We start from the raw sequence: 17,265 nt of genomic DNA, 5'->3' as shown, positions 1-17,265 counted from the left end.
GTCTGTACAAGAAATCTTGTGGCACATTTGCCCCCATCAGCAGCAGATGCCTTGTGCATAATCTGCCAGTGACTCTTGCACATGGTTTCTGACAACAATATTTTTTTGGGTTTTTTGACAGGCGTACAAACCCTTTTGGAGAATCTGGAGGGCTTAAATCAGAAACAGAAGGTAAAGCAGAATTTCAGTTGAATCTGAAATGTGTTTAATCTAGCCTGCATGCTCATATGTCTTGAACCGTGGAGTGTTCATTTGAAACAAGTTCTGGATTAAAGTAATTACAAGACAGTTTGTTGTGTAGAATGAAAAGGGCTCATATGTACCAGCTAAACTTTCCCTCTGTGGCAAAGAAGTTCACATTTATTTTTCACTGCAGACTTTTTCAAGGCAAGTACGGTAAGTGGTATAATACTACAGACTATTTAGTTGCTGATGCCTGACTTGTGCTGGGGCAAGGAAATAATGAGAGTAAGTGCTTTAGTCCACAAGATAGCCTGAAACTTTTGCCAGAAGGGTTGTAGGTCTTTACACAATGCAGAACCTGGCAAACGAGTGGTAGGCTACGGATTGTCCAGAACTGATAAGTAAGGTTCAAGTGAAGCACTAAACCCAGTTTGTTGCATCCTTCGGCTCCTTATATGGCTTGATTTTATTTGTGTTTCATTGGTAACATTGAACTCACTCAAAGGAGTGGAGTGAAGCTCAGACTTCCACAGTAACTGTTACTGTTTTCCTAGATCCATCTGACTGAAATTTTAAGTCATTGCTCTGTACGTTTGCTGCCTTGCCTTAAGCAATAAATTCAGGTTTAGCTGTTATAATTAGGCTTGAATTTATCCAAACTTCTGTTTATATTGTTGTGTGGATAATTGCACACAGATAAGATCATTTTCCATTAAAGGCTTTACATTGGTTCGGTAAAAGGAATGAAGCAGCAATAACTGAAAATAGTAAATTGTTGTAGTGTCATATTGTTATGTAGTAGAACAAATACCTTCTCAAGGGGACTGGTTTCAAATATATTGGTGCAAAACTTTATAATTTAGGTGTTTTGGAGTTCTAGCAAATGGATTTTTAAGTGTCCCAAGATTTAAAGAGTGTCTTGTGGTTATAAATATGGCTTGTATCACATGAACACTCAATTAAACATGTGAAGAGCAAGATTCTACCAGAAAGTCCACAAGCAGTTTATGCTATTTGTTTCATGTATGTTTGTTATAGATTCTATCCTTCATCAGTTATTTATTGTAAGATTCCTTGGGTCCATGGAAGTGAAGTCTGATGAAAATCCTGATGTTGTTTATGAAACTATGCGCCAAATACTAGCAGCTCGAGCTATACACAACATTTTCAGAATGACAGAATCACATCTGTTAGTCACATGTGACTGTTTAAAGTAAGTGTACTTTGCAAAATGAACAACCTTTTTGTCAAGCAAATTTTATGTAGTTCCTTTTCTGTGTACAGTAACTTCTTAAATTGACACTTCTAGGTTAATTGATCCACAGACACAAGTTACAAGACTCAGGGTAAGTTGCTAATATCAAAACAATCAAAATTTGGAAATTATTCTGATGTTTCAGTACAGCCTAGCTTTCTTTTTACCACATATTATGACCAATGTTGGAGTAAACCCAAAACAAGCCTGTGTGTGGTTAGCATTGAAGTAATGAGCACCATTCTGAGGGACTTTCAGTGCAACACCACTGCAGTGCAAGCATAACAGTTTTGTGATTTCATTTTTGCAAAATACCTGGTTGTATGCCTTATGCCAAGTCCATTTTTGCTTATAGTAGGCCTACATTAAGTACATTCATAGTGATTTAATTGCTTAAACAGAGAACATGGAGTTGAATCCAAAGGCACTTCTGCTTGTTCGTGTGCATGTGCAAATATGCATATGCAGGGGTCTTTACTCACAGATTACTCAACTGGGGAGTTTTTACTTGAGCAGCAGCCTCCTCTGCTGCATCTCACTGTATTCCCAAAGGTTCCGCAACTCTTAAAAGTAGTTTTTGTTGTTGCGAAAGAGGGAGGCAGAAGATGGAAGGAGGCAGGAAGAATCTATATTTCCAGATTCATTTTGTTTTGTTTTTTTGTTTTTCTTTGAATCCAACCCACAATCTTTTAGAAAAAGGTATGAATATACTTTTTTAGTAGATAATTGTAGGAAGTTGTGCACTAGTATAAGAACTAGTAAAGACTACAATTATGAGCTGGGACATCTCTGGTTCAAATTTGAGCCATAAACACACTTGTTGATCTATTGTCAAAGATTTTAAGAGTTTTCATTTTCACAACTGGTTGTTGTGGATTTTCTGGACTGCGTGGCTGTGGTCTGGTAGTTTTTGCTCCTAACGTTTTGTCCGCATCTGTGATTGGCATCTTTAGAGGCATGTGACAGAGAGTCACTGTGACATTCCTCTGAAGATACTCGCCATAGATGTGGGAAAAACATTAGGAGCAAAAACTACCAGACCACAGCCACACAGCCCAGAAAAACCACAACAGTCAGGACTTGTAGATCTTGGGCATGTCATGTCGCCCCCCCCCCCCCCCCGCTTCTTGTTAAAAGCAAAATGATATTATCTTACCGTAGAGGGTTACTGTAAGCCTACTGAATTCATGTGAGCCATATTCAAAATGGTTGAGGTGGTATTGATCAATGGTTGATGTTGTATTGAAACTGTTTGGCATGTCTTATGTTTTATATGCCTACTGTAATTTATTCTTAGGCAATAAATGGACATCTCTTCAATTGAATAGAACTAAGCTGTAGCAATCACTTCAGTATTCAACTTAATGATAAACTATTTTAATCCACATCTGTTTCATGGCAATTACTTTTCTTCTTTTGTAAGTTAATTTATTTTCAAAGAAAGCTACAGTATATTACTGTCTGATATCCAATAAATTCTAAATTGCTATCTTTTTTGTTTTTTTTTGTAAAAAAGTTTCCTTTGCCAAATATAGTTCTATATGCGACACATCAGGAGAACAGACGCCTTTTTGGATTTGTGCTTCGAACTTCATCAGGAAGACCAGATAGCAGACCAACTTCAGTCTGTTATATATTTGAATCAAACAATGAAGGGGAAAAGGTATAGCTACAGTAAAGTTACTGAGTACATTGAAACATTCTGAAGCTGATTTAATGACAGATTAGACAGTGGTCATTTTTTATCATTCTCACAGTTTCCTAATTTTTTTTCCCATTTAGATTTGTGACTCTGTAGGACTTGCGAAACAGATTGCATTTCATGCTGAATTGGTAAGATTTTTGGTGGCTGTAAAATGAATAGGTTTTGTGTGCATATCACAGTGTTGTAGAGCTGAAGGAAATCTGAAGACCCCTCTAACTGATCATCTTCTTTAATGGAGGATTGTATTAGAATTTCTGCAGTCCTTACAAGCTGTTGTTTTCAACCTTCCCTCCTCTAGGAAGGCCAAATTTTCTGAAACTACTTCTCAGGTTTGTAACATTCCCTATCCAAAGATTTCTTTTGAGAATGTTTCTAGGCATGAATGCCGTCAGCTGGGAATGTAAACACTCTGTGTTTAATGAAAGATTTGTACAAACATATCACATCAATACAAATGTGGCAGAAGATCCTTCGTAAACTAGGAGGGTGACTTTCAGTATGTGGTCTGAAATGTGGTTGGTGTAGTAGCTTGTTTTTCTTCTGTATTTTGGTTGGAATGGCTATTGGCAGGTTCTGAGAATCCTGCTCCCCAGTTACTCTTAAAAGGTTAAAGATTGTGATAAGCTCAGCTACTTGCATCATTTCTTTAATGTAAGACTTTTTAAAATAGCAATAGCAAAATTGTGAACTTAAGCCACCTGTTTGAGGATGTAACTTTTAAACATCTATTAACTCTCATGCTTTTTAAAAAATCAGGATCGAAGAACCTCAGAGAAACAGAAAGAAATAGAGAAAGTGAAAGAGAAACAACAAAAAGAACTCAGCAAGCAAAAACAAATTGAAAAGGTATGTTAGTATTGTCTAATTTTCAGGTTGTTACATTTTTCTTCAAAAGATACTGCATGTATTGGTTTATTTTGAACTGCTGTTACAAATGTGTCCTATGTTAATCTCAGAAGGAGAATATAGCTGCTTGGAAGTGTGTGTTATCATAATGTCCATCATTCAGAAACTCCTTTGTACATATCTGGGATTGGTCACTTGGAGGATTACGCATCAAAATTATGCATAGTGAGAAAATGGATATACTTTTTCTGTAGAACCCTGGGCCACCCAGTATAATTGATTAGCAATAGGTTTGAGGCAGATGAGAAACATGTTAAATTTACTACCAGAAGAGATAATGTCTAGATGTATTGCGTGGACAATTCCACGAAGGCTAGGTCTATCATAACAGCTAAATGGATTCTCCACATTCAAGGTAGAATTCCACTGATGCAGAGAACGGGCACTTTGGCAGGTTGGGCATAGACAGGATTCCCTCAACCCACCAATGGTCGGACTCATAACTTTTAAAAAAAACCCCTCCCCAATGAAGATGGTGGTGCTAATTGCTGGCATTGTTCAATGTTGTATCTGTGTGTGGGTGATCCATGTGAGAGATAGAGGACCGCTGGGAGGCCTATTAATTGAAGGACCCCACAATTGAAGTAACTCAGGGAGGTGACATGCAGGATTCTGCATTATGAATCTTCAGTGGCTAGCAGTAGAAGGGATATTCAACGAGAACAATCCGTAAATGAGACCATTAACATTGATGCAGAAGTAATGTAGGCATCGCAACAAACAAAACCACACAGATGGCATAGAACGCTCTCCAGGCCTAAAAGGGTCTATTCCTCAATGTACCATTCTACTCCACAGAACTCTTAATGGCTACACCCCACAATCCGATATCTGCCATGAGTGTGAACCTGTGCAGGGACTTCTGGCTCAGGGATAGAGTTATTCATTGCTCTGGTGCCTGCTATCTGGTAGGGACAACCCAAAGGGGAAGACGAATGCTCTGGAACTTCTGTTTGTCCAAGGGTTATTTTCAGACTGATTGGGGGTGGGGGTGGGGGGATCGAAGATTTAAGGAACCAAACTGAGGCACAGTGTCTTTTAGAAGATGTTGGATTTTCAAAGGGGAGGGGTACTTTGCTCTGCAGTCTAGGATTATCCACAAACCTTTTTAAATTATGGCAGACTTATCATCACTCCCGGTGTATAGGCCACCCTTCTCAGGTGGCACTGTTTAATCTAATTGAGCTCAGGAGGAGATCCTAACATTGAGGCCCCTGTACTAATGACTGACTATCTCTCAACATCAGTGATTGCCACGATATGAACTGACAAACAAAAGTCAATACTTTCTTTGCCTTTCAGGACTTGGAAGAGCAAAGTCGTCTAATAGCTGCTTCTAGTAGATCTAATCAGAGTGCTGGAGAGGGCCAATTTGTCGTCCTTAGTAATAGCCAGTCAGAAGACAGTGATTTGGGAGAAGAAGGAAAGAAGAAACGTGAATCTGAAGCATGAGTGGGAATCTTTGGACCTTTGTCTGGGATGATCTGGCATAGAATGCAGAAGAAACAAAGGTGGAGGTTACCTTTACTAGATGAGACTTCATATTCTGAATTTTCAATTTTCTTTTCCTTTGCTTGCATAAAATAGATACAGACTTTCATTCTGTAAGGAATCATGGTTAATGGCTGCAGCAGAATTGGAGTGTATGGACCTTTCTGGTTGTTAGGGAAATCTTAATGGGATAGAAATTGGCATAAGTTAAGTATAATTTTACTTTCATATTGAAAATGTCCTTTAAATAAGTATTGTGCTATATGCTGCTGAATGATTCTGAGGGTAAATTGCAAAGGAGAAATATGTACGGCAAAACCAGAAAAATCACAATAGTGTTTTTAGATTACATGAAATTTTAATCACTGTTGTTTGAGATTGCAGTTGATTCTATTGGCCTTAGTTTCTCAACATATGTTTAGTGACTTCCTTGAAAGATGACTGCAAAACTAATGCAGGTTAGAAATTGGAGTGTGGTATAACTGTCCACATGAAAATGTTTCCATTTAAAGATAACTCTATGTGTTTGTCTAAGAAATTTACAGTGAGCTTGCAATAAATTTCTGGCATTCAGGCAATCTTTGGAGACTTAGGTTTGAGAATGTTGATAGAAGAACTGATTGCTGAAAGAATTAATAAACTAACAGTTGAGATTAAAAATGTATGTGAATTAAATTTAGATATGCAGCTAATTTAGTTTAGTTGATAGCTGTTTTACAGGACAACTTCACTAAACAGCTTGACCTGCCATGTAAGTGCATGTGCAGCTTGCATAAGCCTGCTGAACCTCTGAGAAAAATTAGACTGAAACTTCTCATCCTCATCTATTTTTAATTAGAAATAAATAACACATTTTAAATTATATCACCCTATCCTCCAATGCCAGATAACTCTTCATACAAAAGATTATCTTCATACAAAAGATTATCTGCTCCAGGCTTCTGCCAGGCCTGAAGGGGAAGGGGGAGAAATGTGTGGGGTGATTTTCTGCCCCCCCCCCCCCATGTGATGCCAATGATGTGCTCCCAGGGCAGGGTGCCCCCCTCCTTGTGGTATCTACACAACTAGATTTAACCCACTTTGAAGAAAGCTACAAAAATGCTTCATGGGTCATTATCTGGACCTTTTGAAGGACTCATTAATCTAAACACTCCTCTAAGACCTGGGGACGAAGTTGTCCCATGGAACTTTGATACTGTTCGCCATGAAGCTTTATGAATATATATTGAAAGGAAATGGATAGGGCTGCAATAAGCTTAACAAAGATTGTAGCTGCTAGTAGTTTCTCTTCTTTCACCACTACCTTGAATTTCTGCAAGAATCAACCTGTTCGTAAGGCTGATGAAATGCATTTAATGCTGCTTCACTTACTTGTGGTAAAGGAATACTAACCTATGTTTTATATTTGGGGGCAGCTTTCTAAATTGGCAATATCATAATTATATCACTTTTTAAAATGCTTAATAAAGCCATATATAATGTTACACTGTGTGAACCTTCAATTTGTGTTGAAGTGAATAATTAGTTTCTGCAATAGACAGTGCTTAGTCTTATATTTTCAGATTAATCTCTGCCAGTTGTTACCTGCAATCTTTGTGTGTGTATATATGTAAAGATGTTTTGTTCATACACTGTATTATATAATATGGATAATATCTGTGTTTCCTCGAAATAAAACTGATGGGTTTTACCCCTGTACCAATTGTCAGATACGTTTTAAAAGGGCTTGCATATTTGCTTTTCATGGAATTACAGACTGTCAGTTATTAGAGTCATAGAGTTGGACCAGACCACAAGGGCTATTTTGTTCAACCACCTGTCATGCAGCAGCATGATATCAAAGCACTCCCAACAAATGGCCATCCAGCTTCTGTTTAAAAACCTCCAAAGGAGACTCTACCACCCTCCAAGGTCACATATTCTACTATCAAACTACACTCAACTGTCAGGAAGTTTTCCTAATGTTTAGGTCAGGGGTAGGGAACCTGCGGCTCTCCAGATGTTCAGGAACTACAATTCCCATCAGCTCCTACCAGCATGGCCAATTGGCCATGCTGACAGAGGCTGATGGGAATTGTAGTTCCTGAACATCTGGAGAGCTGCAGGTTCCCTACCCCTGGTTTAGGTGGAACCTCTTTTCTTGTAGTTTTAATGCATGGCTCCTTGTGCCAGTCTCTGGATCAGCAGAAAACAAGCTTGTTACATCTTTAACATGTCATCCCTTCAGATATTTAAACAAGGCTATCATGTCATCCTTAACCGTCTCTTCTCCAGGCTAAACAGACCCAGTTCCTTAAGTCTGTCCTCACAGGTCAGGGATTCCAGACTTTGTACCATTTTGCTAGCCCTTCTCTGGACACAATTTAGCTTGTCAATATCCTTCTTGAATTGTGATATTGAGAACAGGACACAGTATTCCTGGTGAGGTCTGGCTGATGCAGTATTATAATGTCCCTTGATCTCTAGGCACTATTATTCTATTGATGCAGCCCAGAATTGCATTGGCTTTCTTAGCTGCCATATCACACTGTTGACTCATGTCCAGTTTGTGGTCTACTAAAACTCCCAGATCGCTTTTACATGTACTGTCGTCAGTCCAGGTATCACCTATCTTATATCTGTCCATTTCATTTTTTTGTCTAAGTGAAATACCTTACAATTCTCCCTGTTGAAATTCACTTTGTTAGTTTTGGCTCAGGTCTCTAATATGTCAAGGTCATTTTGAATTCTGACCCTGCCCTAATAAGCTACTCCTCCTAATTTGGTGTCATCTGCAAATTTGTTTAGCATGTCCTCTATTCCATCATCCAAGTTGTTCATTAAAATATTGAATAGCACAGGGCCCAGGATGGAACCCTGAGAAACTTCACTAGTCATTCTTGCCCAGGAAAAATAGAAGCTATTGGTGAGCACCCTTTGGGTTCAGTTGGTCAACCAATTACAAATCCACCTAACAACAGCATTATCTAGCCCATATTTTACTAGCTTTTTTGCAAGAATATCATGAAGGTGGGGAGCTTGTCAGAGGCCTTATTGAAATCAAGGTATTTTACATCCACAGCATTCTCTTCATCTACCAAGCTTGTCACTCTATCAAAAAAAGAGAGATGAGATTAGTCTGGCATGACGTTTTTGAGAAACCCATGTTGACTTAGTGATCACAGCATTCCCTCCCAAGTGCTTACAGACTGTCTATTTAAGTATCTGCTCTAGGATCTTTCCTGCTATTGATGTCAGGCTGACTGGGCAGTAATGGTTTGGGACTTCTCCCCTGCCTTTTTTTGAAGATGGGAACAACATTAGCCCTCCTCTGGTCTGCCAGAACTTTTCCTGTTCTCCAGGAATTCTCAAAGATTATTGATTGTGGTTCTGAGGTTACTTTTGCCAGTTCTTTTAATACCCTGGAGACTTGAATTCCTTTAAACTAGCCAAATATTCCAGTACTACCTTTTTATTCTGTGCTGGATTTACTCTACTTCATCATCTGTTCCATTTCCCCCTGGTTGAGCACTGTTTTCCTTTTGGGAGAAGATGAAAACAAAGAAGGCAGCAACTTTTTCTCTGGTACACCCACAACTTCCTCCAGGATTCTCGTTGGACATGGCCTGGAGTGGAACTCAAAGTGCTCTTTCTCCTGCGTCTTCTTGCTCTCGTGCTCTTGAATCCGCTTCTCAATCTCCAGATCGAATCCAATGGGCTTAGTAGGCTCTTTCACGGGCGGCTTCTTGGGCAAGATGGGCCCGCCCTCCAGGATCCGGGGGTTGAGTTCTTGGGCTTTGAATTTGTACTGCTCGATAGCTCAGTTTAAAGCCTTCCTGATCAGGTTTGTAAGCCTTCTAGCAAAAATGTTTCTGCCAACTGCTGAGAGGTAGAACCCATCCCTTGCCAGAAGTCCATCTTCGTGAAACCACAGAACATTCTTGGTGGCACCCTCTGCAAAGCCAGTTATTGACCTTCACTATTCTTCTCTTTTTCACTGGTACTCTAGCATACTCCCTGGTGCTCTGGCATACTCTACCTTGTCTTTGGAAACGCTAAGAAAGTTGGGAGAATAGACAGTTTGTGTGGTTTGAAATTTGTATAAATGTTCTACCACATTGATCAGTGGTTTTTATATCAAGGGTCATTTTAATAAAACGTATTAAATAGGGTTGAGGTTTTCCTCCTCTTATTAGAAAGATTTGTAAAATGTGAGCATGTACTTCCCACATTTATTTCTCTGTTGGATGTAGTGGATTGGATCCACCAATGGAAGATGCTGACAACTGTAATTTTTCCTGCATTCTTCTTCCCAGCAATCTCTTCTGACCCTGGGAAAATTTATTGTCAGGGGCTGACAGCCATGCATATAGAGAGGTGTTGGGGGGTGGGCATAGGATCACTTTTTCTACCTGTTAAAGCAGCTCTGGGAGGGGGTTGAAAATGACTGCTGGGGGAGGGAATGCAGGATCCAGTGTAGTCTCTGTACATACAAGCATGATTGATACACTGATGATCTAGAACAGAGGTTGGCAACCCGCAGCTCCGGAGCCACATGCGGCTCTTTCGTCCTCGTACTGCAGCTCCGCAGCGGTGACACCAACGACGGCAAGTTGCACTTGGGACGTGGCGAGCGTGCCTCCTTCCCTGCCCCTCCCTCCCTCCCTCCGGCGTCCTTTTCCCTCCTTCCCTTGTCTGGCGCCTGGGAAGGAGAGGAAAGGATGCCGGAGGAAGGAAGGAGGGGACGGGGAAGGAGGCGCACTCGCCGTGTCCCAGGTGCAACTTGGCATCACCGCCACAGTCTATCCCGCCTGCTTGGCTGAAGGCAGGGCTTGGGGAGGCAGGGCCAAATGGCTCTTTGGGTACTAAAGGTTGCTGAGTCCTGATCTAGAACCAAGTGCCATACACTGTATTTAATGCTGTATAGTAAGTCTGTATTTTCCTACCCAGAGACTCTTCATGTAGTAGAACTCATGTGTGAAACACTGTTCTGGTAATAATGAACCAAATGTTCCATTGCATTTATCAATAAATTAAGTTTTTTCCTCCTACTAAATTAGTACTTTAAAGCAGCTGAAGAGCACAACTTCTGGCACATATGTTTACCATGATTTTTTGTAAATGTAGTATTGATCATATTTTAGTATAACGTTTGAGAAGAAAATGGGATATATTAAACAGAAATGAATATCATTTTTTTAAAAGTACTTTAATGCCCCCCCCCCCCCCAGAAGTGCAGAGCAAAAAAATTGTTAGCAAGTTTTCCTTCCCATCCTAATCTAGTCCAGGCATTGTTGTGTCTTGTCTGCACACAATACACACAAAAACTAATCAAAATTATCTTCTCCCACTTTTAATCATTATTTCTGGCCATATTTTTAGACACCCTACAAATATATACATCAAACAATAAATTAAGTTCAAAACCCACTTGCCATTTAAAGAAATAACTTACATAACTACAAGCAAGGCAAGAAGTTTGTAAAATTAACTTGAAGGTTTTTTAATAATGTAGTTAATTGGTTGGATTCTTGCAGTAACATAATGGTTTGGTCCTGTTCTGTGACTGTGATTTTTGCAGTGTTTTTAAGACTAATACAGTTTCCCTGAATATTTGTACTGTCAACTTGATATTTTGCTTTGCAGACTGAAATATGTATACTAATAAAATTAGAGAGGACTTCAGCAGCATTCAATTATAACTTTAGTGTATGGGTTTCTGTAGTAATTATGAATACATTTTTAAAAATATCGCTGAACTCTTGTGTTAAATATTTCAACTGTTGGCCATTCAATAATTTTGTATGTATATATGATATAGCCAGAGATTCATTTATTATACTTAATAAAAATAACAGTTGGAATGATATCTATTTTATATTTAATTGAACAACTGAGCCATATTAGCTCTGCTCAAGTTGGATTTTTAAAACATGTCCCTGATACAAGGATGACACTGATTTTTGTTTGCTTGCTATGGTTGCAGTGAGTTTATAGGTTCATGTTGATATATGAACTTGCATGTGTTTGATTTTCAGCCTTTAAAATACTTTGCATTGTCTCATTTCTCAGATTTAAAATATAAAATTTGTTTCTTCCTGTTGTATTCCACTATGAGATCAATTTGATGAGTATGAGTGTGATGAGGCAAATAACAGTCCTTTGGATACAGATGCATCAGCAGATCAATGCCACTTTGAGCCAATAGAAAGGAAGTGTTTGATTTAGAACAGAGTATATTTAGGCCCCGACCTAGCCCCAGGCTAGCCTGATCCTGTCGGATCTCAGAAGCTGAGTAGGGCTGACTCTAGAAGGTATTTGGATGGGAGACCTCCCAAGGGTCATGACTTGGAGGGTGGAAATGGCAAACCACCTCCTAACATCTCCTAACACCAGAGGTCACCATAAATTGGTTGTGACTTGACAGCAAAAAAAACCCAACCACCACCAGCTGGAGTGATGCTATAGATAATTCTGTTTCCTATTGAAAAAAAGAAAAGATGGTGGGTAGCGATATGTAACAGGCTTTATCTGCAAATTGTCCCACTTTCTCTGTCCCTCTGCAGCTCCCTGTGTCATCTTCCCTCTAAATACTGAGGAGAAATTGAAGCAACATGCAGTCAAGACATGCAATCACGATCTTTCATTCTTGTGGAAGTGTTTGCTCTGTTTGCATAATGACTTTTGGAGCTCTTCTTTGTGTACCAATCTCCCACCCAGCACTCACATGTAGAAGATTTGGGGCAGAATTTGAGTGGGAGCAAAAATGTCAAAAACCACTTCCATAAATTTGTTGCCTGAAATTATCATGATCTTATTCTGCAACAGGTTTTATGTTTTATTATCTAGCAGTGTTTTTAAGCTGCTTGTATATTCACTACATAAAAACCAGTCAACATTACATAGAGAAAATAATTACCTAAGGTAAAAGTAACTGCCATATATCTGCCAATACTAACTTATGTACTTGAATTATCAGTTTCCTTTCAGATTTCCTTGTCCATAGAGATCATATTCCTTGTAGAGTATATACTCTTTCAAGCGATTTGGTAGTGGCAGAAACGTCAGGAAGACAGGACAACGTAGACGCAGGCGTCCTAAGCACTTCCGAATTTGCAGACGGCAAAGGTGTTTCAAGGGGCGAACATTAGCTTAAAATGAAGAAATGTAACAATATAAGGGATTTTTTTTCACTTTGGGGCCTTCTCTTGAAATATCTGCATTAGCTAAAATATATACCTAGATTCTAGTCACAGATTAGCTTTGAAGATTCTGTCTGTATGGCTGTGTACAAATCCTTACATTTTAACCATTCTGATCTGTAAAATGAGATTTTTCCCCACAGAATTCTGATGAAAGTCTTAATGATGTAGAAATTCTACTTGTCTGAAGCTTTCAGGACAAGAAGAGCTCATGGCGTGATTCAAGGGAAATCAGGATTATTTCTGAGCTAATGTGTTATAAGCACTTTACACTCTGAATTGCTGTTTTATGAATGCTAAGAACTTATTGTCTATTATTGGATAACTTACTTTCCACAGTGCCCAAGACAGCTTATATAACATATGTATACACAATTTAATGCTAAGGTAAACACATTACAAGATTCTTCTTTGTAGGGTAACCTTAGCTCGATAATGGATTCCTTTGAATCTTTCAAAGAGTTTTACAAAGTGAAGGATTCATCACATAAATCCAGTGGTGGGATTCAGCCTATTCGCACCAGTTCGGTAGAACCAATAGCTAATTTTTTGCCTAGTTCAGAGAACTGGTTGTAATCCCACCACTGAGTCCTTTCAGAGCCAGTTGTTAAATTATTTGAATCCCACCACTGCATAAATCCCATTCTTAAGCAGATCTTTAAGTGCAGAAGTATGACGCTTAGATTGGAAACTACTTTTGGCTGTCAGAGCTGCTTGTGTTGTAGTCCTTACGGATCTAGGATTCCACATATAACACCTACCCAAAGGTTAAGTGTACCCTTGCACTAACAGATCATGAATAGGTCTGCTTGTGATTAACACTTTGAATGAGAGGCATTCCTGTGAATCAAAGTGCTCCTTCAGATCCACCTCCTTCTCTGAACTTGTACTGATTATCAGGCATGGTGAACTGAATTTCTTTGTGGAGCTTAACTATATTTGGTACTTACTCAAAATTGTACTGATTTCTGGCCAAAATTTTTGCTCTTGAAGAACACTCTGAAGTTTAGAACAAAGTCGTATATGATCCACATAATCTAGCATCACATGTACTAGTTTTCCAGAGAGATGCTTTAGCCATGCTACAGTTATCACTTCACAAAACTGAGAGAGAGAGAGAGAGAGAGAGAGAGAGAGAGAGAGAGAGAGAAATAAGACCATAGAATTCAACATTTCATATTATTCAAATTCCCCCCAGAGAACAAACCTGATGCCCTACTGAGCCTAATCTGCAAAGCAAAATTCCATTAGTTGGAGTCAGGCACCAGCAGTATTACCAATGTAATTTAGCAAACAATCTAAACAGCTTAAATTGTGGGATGCTACCACTATCATCTAAGTGTGTATCATTGTTCAAGAACAGGGTTAGCTGTTACAAGAAAAGTAGAGGTTCCGAATTCTGTGCTTCCCTTGCAACGCAAATAGGTGACTGGGGCATTGACAAGGGAGAATTGGGCAGATGGGACTCCTCAGCACTTCTGCCTTCCTGATAGCATTTCCCCTGCAACGGTGCCTTCCTGTTGTTTGGAAGGCTTCATCTCACTGGTCAAGCTAGCTTCCAGTTTTTCAGGAAAATTGGAAGGAAGACAGCTGGAAAGGAGGCAACTTGCTGAGTGTGGAAGAGGTTATATGCCCATTTGGAATACTTGCCATATTGTCTTTAATAACAGTAGAGGTCCATCCTTCAAACATGTACCGGGAATGCTTGTCTCTGTGAGAACAGTCGAAGCAACGGTACACACCATACCTGTAATTCAGTAACATTCTTGACATGACTTCATCTTTCAGTGTGTACTGCAGAGCTGATGGAAAATGTGTTGTATTAACCCTACAGAAGTAATTCACGTTGGCCCCATGGCGGAGCAGGAGGCTATCAAGCTCATAGTTGCCCATTCTTAAGACTACTTGGAGACAGTTAACAGGGTCCTGGTTGGGTAAGGCTCCAGCTTCTAGGAGCAGCTTAGCTGAGTTAATATCCCCATTTGAGAAGGCAAAATACAAAGCTGACTTCCTTTCATCATCATAGCCTTTGCAGACTCTCTGATGCAACATGAAATTGGGATCAAATCCAGATTTGAGAAGGAACTCCAGGCACTGAAAGTGGCCTCCTGCAGCTGCGGAGTGGACCGGACTGATTCCGCTCTCCTTTATGGCAGAATAATCCGTCACAGGAACCAGGATCTGTAAAACTCTAGGGAGACCAGGAAAACAAAGCTATGAGTTGCCAGAAAACATGCAGCTATGTTGTGCTTACACAGGAATTCTAGTTTGTTCTTACTGATTATGCCGGACTTGCAGATATGACAGTAGCACAACTAGCAACAGTTGTGTGTCACTAAGGAAACCTGGGGAGAGGATCTGGCAAGCTACTTCTCAGTAATGCACTGTTGATTACTTAAGGTGTATGAGAAATTGTAAGACTAAATGACTACCAAGGTCTTCCTTTCTCTTGTGCCACACACCCAACCACAATTTCTGTTTGCAAAGCTGATAAATTGAGTCCACAGTTTCTAACTCACAATAAGTGCCCTCTATAAGCAGCTCTGTGGATAGGCAGGTGTCCCGAATGCTTTGGAACATTGGCATCAGCCCCATATTCTAGGAGAAGTGAGACTGAATCTGGATTTCCTCCTCCTGCAGCTTCAAATAATATGGATGCACAGTCTGATGCCTGGGAAAGAACATCAGCGCCTAAGAGGAAAAGAGCAGCACAAATTTAGTTAATATGTAGTGACAGGCAACCTGAAACATCTGTTATGTGAATTCTCGCTCTTGTCTTCAAGAGCTTTGATGGGGTAAGTTGAAGTTTTTTCCTCTGGAAAATCTTGGCAATAAGAGATCCAAACTAGAACACTACAGAGAAAAATACTCCCAATAGCAGCTCCTGAGAACAGTACTCCATTAACAACTCACCGCACCCCCTCTCCTTTGCCCCCAGCAAATCTGCTAAACTGAAATGGCACCATTTATAAAATACAACATACTTTGTAAGAACTTAAAAAAAACTTCCTCAATTTTAACCAACACCTAATAGATCCTTTGTCATAAGTCCATTCTGCATAAAATACAACAACCTGAAGGTGCTTTGAAAATGTTTCCTGCTTGTTGTGCAGAGAGCAGAATTTTCTTCAAGTGACTGCATCACCCTACTGTGCCTCAGCGAGCCCTGTTCCTTTGACTCAGGGATACTGGGTTTCTTCCCACTACCTTGGACCCACTGGTTTTTGCTTCCTCCTGGTGCTAAATTTATCTGCTTGACTGTTTCTGGTCATTTTACTACTATAAAACTTGCCAATTGTTTGATTTCTATATTTTCATGGAACAAATTTAAGGGAGTTTGGAGATGGGAAGTCCATTCCTTCCTTGAAGCCTTAAACATTTGTGCATCTTATAAGGATTTGTGGCTCAGAATAAGCATTTCCAGGATCCAGTTCTAGATAAGGTATTCCCATTTCTACCTTTGTCTTTCACAAAAGGAATCTTTGGTACTTTAAATCTCAGATTAAACAGAAAGAGCTCGAAAAACAATCTTCTGATATCAGTATATTTAATTATGGCCCCATCTGTGGACAATCTAGAGACTGGGGCCATGAATGAACAGACCAAACAAATCTTTCTACAAACCTGAAAAAAAGCTCCAAGTGTGCACAAAAATCTGAAAGTCTTAAAAAAATCAAAACACTGGTGGGGTTACCCCCCCCCATAATAAAAGCAGTGCCTGAACCTTTAAGAAACAAATATCTCAATAGCCATTGCTAGGCAACCACAGCAGTACTGCCAGCATTCAAGCCTTGATTTCTGTTAGCAGCAGACAGAGGGAGGAGGAAGGATACTTTTCAGGTTGTTTTGGCCTTTGAGGGGCCAGGCCCAGCAGCAACCATCAGGTGACTTGATGCCATATGACTTACACCCAGGTCTGCTACTTACAACTGTTCAATGGCATCCATCACACAAAAACTAATGTTGAATAGTAGAGTTTCAAAATTCCCATCTGTAATGGAATTTCACTGGGTAACCTTTGACCAGTCATATATTCTCAGCCTAACCTACTGAACAAGGTTGTTTTAAGGATAAAATGAAGGAGAGGAGAATATTGTCAGATGCTTTGGATACCCATTGTGGCAAAAGGTGGGGTATAAATGAAGTAGAATAATAAATAAAGGTATGTATTTTGGTAGGTGGGAAGGAAAGAAGGAAGCAGGAAAAGGGGGAGTTGATATGGAGAGTTGCTATGAGAAAGGAGGAAATAGCATGGGGAAGGGGATACATGAGAAAATGAGATGCCCCCCACAAGCCCTTATGGATTCCCCATCATGCAAGTGGGCCTGGGCATGGTACTATGCAACTCAATCAGAATCTTCCCAAGCGAGAATGTCAGAATGAAGGAAGGAGGGAGACATGAAGGCAGATAAAAGTAAGCTGGCTGGCGGGTGGGAAGGAAGAAAACAGGAAAAGTGGAGAGGCTATAAGGTCCTTCAGGGAAGGGAAAGAGGAAATAGTTGGGAGGAGAAATGCAAGCCCCCCCCCCCCGCAAGTCCCCCACT

The 17,265-nt window shown here is 39.8% G+C and overlaps 2 protein-coding genes across 2 annotated transcripts in view; one reads left to right on the top strand and one right to left on the bottom strand.

Annotated features, from left to right (window-relative positions):
- The window catches only part of APPL1 (adaptor protein, phosphotyrosine interacting with PH domain and leucine zipper 1), a 38,084-nt gene extending 30,846 nt beyond the window's left edge, over window positions 1-7,238 (top strand). The window contains exons 16-22 of the mRNA XM_048487977.1: window positions 122-171; window positions 1,222-1,396; window positions 1,493-1,529; window positions 2,955-3,101; window positions 3,221-3,271; window positions 3,900-3,989; window positions 5,352-7,238. Coding sequence (XP_048343934.1) covers window positions 122-171; window positions 1,222-1,396; window positions 1,493-1,529; window positions 2,955-3,101; window positions 3,221-3,271; window positions 3,900-3,989; window positions 5,352-5,501 — 700 coding nt within the window. The 3' untranslated portion in view covers window positions 5,502-7,238. The remainder of the gene's footprint in view (window positions 1-121; window positions 172-1,221; window positions 1,397-1,492; window positions 1,530-2,954; window positions 3,102-3,220; window positions 3,272-3,899; window positions 3,990-5,351) is intronic.
- A 2,957-nt stretch (window positions 7,239-10,195) lies between these two features.
- ASB14 (ankyrin repeat and SOCS box containing 14) overlaps window positions 10,196-17,265 on the bottom strand; it is a 28,133-nt gene continuing 21,063 nt past the window's right edge. The window contains exons 7-10 of the mRNA XM_048487978.1: window positions 15,241-15,412; window positions 14,372-14,912; window positions 13,672-13,825; window positions 10,196-12,670 (exon numbers count right to left, since the gene is read on the bottom strand). Of these exons, the coding sequence (XP_048343935.1) occupies window positions 12,495-12,670; window positions 13,672-13,825; window positions 14,372-14,912; window positions 15,241-15,412 (1,043 nt within the window). The 3' untranslated portion in view covers window positions 10,196-12,494. The remainder of the gene's footprint in view (window positions 12,671-13,671; window positions 13,826-14,371; window positions 14,913-15,240; window positions 15,413-17,265) is intronic.

The sequence above is a fragment of the Sphaerodactylus townsendi genome, linkage group LG03 (genome assembly GCF_021028975.2).
Source record: "Sphaerodactylus townsendi isolate TG3544 linkage group LG03, MPM_Stown_v2.3, whole genome shotgun sequence".
Classification (NCBI taxonomy): Eukaryota; Metazoa; Chordata; class Lepidosauria; order Squamata; family Sphaerodactylidae; genus Sphaerodactylus; species Sphaerodactylus townsendi.
This window is presented reverse-complemented; position numbering and strand designations above follow the sequence as displayed.